Source organism: Chlorocebus sabaeus, chromosome 21 (genome assembly GCF_047675955.1).
Source record: "Chlorocebus sabaeus isolate Y175 chromosome 21, mChlSab1.0.hap1, whole genome shotgun sequence".
Classification (NCBI taxonomy): domain Eukaryota; kingdom Metazoa; phylum Chordata; class Mammalia; order Primates; family Cercopithecidae; genus Chlorocebus; species Chlorocebus sabaeus.
The window spans coordinates 2,188,458-2,193,103 of record NC_132924.1 but is presented as its reverse complement, the minus strand read 5'-3'; the positions used below and the strand labels follow the sequence as shown (position 1 = coordinate 2,193,103).

Below are 4,646 nucleotides of genomic sequence, written 5' to 3'. Positions count from 1 at the left end.
TCTAGGAAACCAGATATTAAATAATAAACTTATTCTAGGAGTTTAGTTTACATAGTGTGTGTGTGTATATATATATATAGTGTGTGTGTGTGAGAGCATTTTAAAATGTTATATACATATACGCCAGATCATAGGATTATCAGGAGTTGAATGAATTATTTAAAATATGTTAGGCTGGGCACAGTGCCTCATACCTGTAATCCCAGCACTTTGGGAAGCTAAGCCTAGTAGATTGCTTGAGCTCAGGAGTTTGAGACCAGTACGGGCAACATGACAAAACCCCATTTGTAAATATTTATAAAAGATAAAGGCCAGGGGGAAGGGGTGGCTGGAGCCATGTCCGGCCGCAAAGGTGGCAGGAAGAAGCCCCTGATGCAGCCCAAGAAACAGGCCAAGGAGATGGATGAGGAAGACAAGGCTTTCAAGCAGAAACAAAAAGAGGAGCAGAAGAAATTCGAGGAACTGAAAGTGAAGGCCGTAGGGAAGGGGCCCATGGCCACAGGTGGAATTAAGAAATCTGGCAAGGTGGGGTGCGGTGACTCACACCTGTAATCCCAGCACTTTGGGAGGCTGAGGTGGGTGGATCACGAGGTCAGCAGATTGAGACCGTCCTGGCTAACACGGTGAAACCCCATCTCTACTAAAAATGCAAAAAATTAGCTGGACATGGTGGCGGGGGCCTGTAGTCCCAGCTACTCGGGAGGATGAGGCAGGAGAATGGTGTGAACCCGGGAGGCAGAGTTTGCAGTGAGCCAAGTTCCGGCCACCACGCTCCAGCCTGGGTGACAGAGCGAGACTCTGTCTCGGGGGAAAAAAAAAAAAAAAAAAAAAAAAAAAAAAAAAAAAAAAAAAAAAAATCTGGCAAAAAGCGAGCTGTTCCTTGTGCCTGAAGAAATGGTGACCCTTTATTTCATCCATATTTAAACATCTATCTGTATTCCCTGCCATAACATCTTTTGCCACTTATAGCTGAAATTAAGCATTGTCTTGGAGTTGTTGTACATTTAAGAGTAAACTCTTGTAAAATAAATAAATAAAGGCCAGGTGTGGTGGCTCATGCCTGTAATCTCAGTACTTTGGGAAGTCAAAGTGGTACATCGCTTGAGGTCAGGAGTTTGACCAGCCTGGCAACATGGGGAAACTCCATCTCTACTTAAAAAAAAAAAATACAACAATTAGCCAGGTGTGGTGGCGGTCGCCTATAGTCCCAGCTACTCGAGAGGCTGAGGCAGGAGAATTGACTGAACCCAGGGGGTGGAGGTTGCAGTGAGCCAAGGTCGCCCACTGCACTCCAGCCTGGGTGACAGAGGGAGACTCCTTCTCAAAAAATAATTAAAAAAAAACAAACACAAAAATAAGAAATATGTTGGGCCAAGAGTAGTGGCTCCTGCCTGTAATTCCAGCACTTTGGGAGGCCGCAGTGGGTGGATCATGAGGTCAAAAGATCAAGATTATCCTGGCCAACATGGTGAAACCCTGTTTCTACTAAAAATACAAAAATTAGCTGGATGTGGTGGCACGTGCCTGTAATCCCAGCTACATGAGAGGCTGAGGCAGGAGAATCTCTTAAACCCAGGAGGCAGAGGTTGCAGTGAGCTGAGATCATGCCACTGCACTCCAGCCTGGGCAACAGAGCAAGACTCCATCTCAAAAAAAAAAAAATTAAATGTTTAGAATAGCTTGGCATACTATATTTTGTCTGTTTTTACTTTTTTTTTTTTTCTTTGAGACAAGGTCTTGCTCAGTCGCCCAGGCTGGAGTGTAGTGGTATAATCATGGCTCACTACAGCCTTGACCTCCCTGAACAGTTGATCTTTTACCTCAGCCCCCCAAATAGCTGGGACCACAAGTGTGCACCACCAAACCTGCCTAATTTTTATATTTTTTGTAGGGATGAGGTTTCGCCAAGTTACCCCATGCTGGTCTCAAACTCCTGGGCTCAAGCAAACCCAAAGTACCGGCACTACAGGCATGAGCTACCTTGCCTAACTAGTAATTTTTGTCTGTTTGTTGTTGTCATTGTTGTTGTTTTTTTGAGACAGAGTCTCACCTTGTCACCCAGGCTGGAGTGCAATGGCACGATCTTGGCTCACTGTAACCTCCGCCTCCTAGGTTCAAACGGTTCTCCTGCCTCAGCCTCCTGAGTAGCTGGGATTACAGGCACCTGCCTCCACGCCTGGCTATTTTTTCTATTTTTAGTAGAGACAGGGTTTCACCATGTTGGCTAGGCTGGTCTTGAAATCCTGACCTTGTGATCCACCCACCTCTACTTCCCAAAGTGCTGGGATTATAGGCGTGAGCCACCATGCCCAGCCCCGGCTAGTAATTTTTGAATAGTGATTATAATTACAAGTAAATGTGTAACGTACGTTTGCAAAAATATTAAGTGAACTAGTCTGGGCGTGGTGGCTCACACCTGTAATCCCAGCACTTTGGGAGGCCGAGATGGGCGGATCACAAGGTCAGGAGTTCGAGACCAGCCTGGCCAACATGGTGAAACCCCATCTCTACTAAAAATACAAAAATTAGCCGGACATGGTGATGTGTGCCTGTAATCCTAGCTACTCAGGAGGCTGAAGTAGGAGAATTGCTGTCGGGAGGCAGAGGTTGCAGTGAGCCAAGATAGTGCCACTGTACTCCAGCCTGGTCAACAGAATGAGACTCCATCTCAAAATATATATATATAAAATGAACTTCCCAAAAATGTGGATTTCAGCCAAGTGCAGTAGCACACCGTGTAGTCCTAGCTATTCAGAAGGCCAAAGCCTTCACTTGATAGTGTTATTGAGAAATATAAGCCTATATTCAAGAGAGACTTTTCATTCCTTTTAAAAATGTCACTCTACTTTTATTGTTTTTATTAACTAGTGATGAGGTACATCTTGTTGTTGTTGTTTTTCTGTTTTTTTTTTTTTTTTTTTGAGACAGAGTCTCACTCTCTTACTCGGTTGCCCAGGCTAAAGGGCAGTGGTGTGATCTCAGCTCACTGCTACCTCTGCCCCTAGGTTCAAGTGATTCTTCTGCCTCAGCCTCCCAACTACCTGGGACGACAGGCACACACTGCCACATCCAGCTAATTTTTGTATTTTTGGTATAGACGAGGTTTCACCATGTTGGCCTGACTGGTCTTGAACTCCTGAGCTCAGGTGATCCACCCGCCTCAGCCTCCCAAAGTGGTGGTATTACAGGTGTGAGCCACTATGCCTGGCCTTGATGAAGCATATCTTAAATAAGAGGTGTGGAGGTTTTTTTTTTTTTTTATTTTTTTATTTTTAGAGACAGGATCTCACTCTGTGGACCAGGCTGGAATGCAGTGGCATGATAAAGCTCACTGCAGCCTCAAACTCCTGGGCTTAAGCAATCCTCCTACCTTAACCTCCTGAGTAGCTAGGTCTACAGGCACATGCCACTGTTCCCGGCTCACCTTTAAATTTTTCTAGAAACAGTGTCTCTCTGTTTCCCAAGGTAGTTCCAAACTCATAGCCTCAAGCATTCCTCCTGCTTTGGCCTCCCAAAGTACTGAGATTATAGATGTGAACCACCGTGTTCAGCCTTAAATAAGATTTTAAGGCTTGAAAATAACTAAATTTCTCTCTTTCCTCTTTTATTTATAAAGTACATCATTTCTAAAATTAAGGATCCAGAATATCATCAATATGAAAAGTAATTTCACAGTTAATGGTTCATTTGAATTGTAGAACTCAGTTGCAAAGATAAAGGTAGACAGGGTGGCTGGGTGCTGTGGCTCACGCCTATAATCCTAGCACTTTGGGAGGCAGAGGTGGGTGAATTACCTGAGGTTGGGAGTTCCAGATCAGACTGACCAACATGGAGAAACTCTGTGTCTACTAAAAATACAAAGAAATAAAAAAATAAAGTAGCCGGGTGTGGTGGGACATGCCTGTAATCCCAGCTACTCAGGAGACTGAGGTGGGAGAATTGTTTGAACCTGGGAGGCAGATGTTGTGGTGAGCTGAGATCGCGCCATTGCACTCCAGCCTGGGAAACAAGAGCGAAACTCTGTCTCAAAGAAAAAAAAAAGGAGGCAGGGATGAACGAACACATTTGAAACTGGATATATTTAATAGTGATGTTGCAAGTTATGTATCTTCAGCATGATTTCTTCTACATATAAAAATACATAAGAAAGATTTTACTACGTTATAAAAATCTTATCTTAAATATCTGGGCTTTTTTTGTATTTTAGAAAGAAGAATTTTTTTTTTTTTTTTTTTTTTTTTTTTTTGGCGTGGGGACGGAGTCTTGCTCTGTCGCCCAGGCTGGAGTGCAGTGGTGCGATATCAGCTTACCACAAGCTCTGCCTCCAGGGTTCACGCCATTCTCCTGCCTCAGCCTCCCGAGTAGCTGGGACTACAGGTGCCCGCCACCATGCCCCGCTAATTTTTTTGTGTTTTTAGTAGAGACAGGGCTTCTTCGTGTTAACCAGGATGGTCTCGATCTCCTGACCTCGTGATCTGCCTGCCTTGGCCTCCCAAAGTACTAGGATTACAGGCATGAGCCACCGCGCCCAGCCAACATGTTTTATCTGATATTGTTTGTGTTCAATTATTCAGCTGATTAAAATTTAATTATTTAAAAATAATTTTAAAGTTATTTTAGATATATTTTCCTTTTAAAAGTGGGAC

The 4,646-nt window shown here is 43.9% G+C and overlaps 1 protein-coding gene across 1 annotated transcript; it reads left to right on the top strand.

Moving 5' to 3' along the window:
* Positions 1–323: 323 nt before the first annotated feature.
* Positions 324–727, top strand: LOC119622727 (translation machinery-associated protein 7-like). The gene has a single exon (XM_037995307.2). The coding sequence runs from the start codon at positions 337–339 to the stop codon at positions 550–552; it is 216 nt and encodes a 71-aa protein (XP_037851235.1). The 5' UTR covers positions 324–336; the 3' UTR covers positions 553–727.
* The last annotated feature ends 3,919 nt before the right edge of the window (positions 728–4,646 follow it).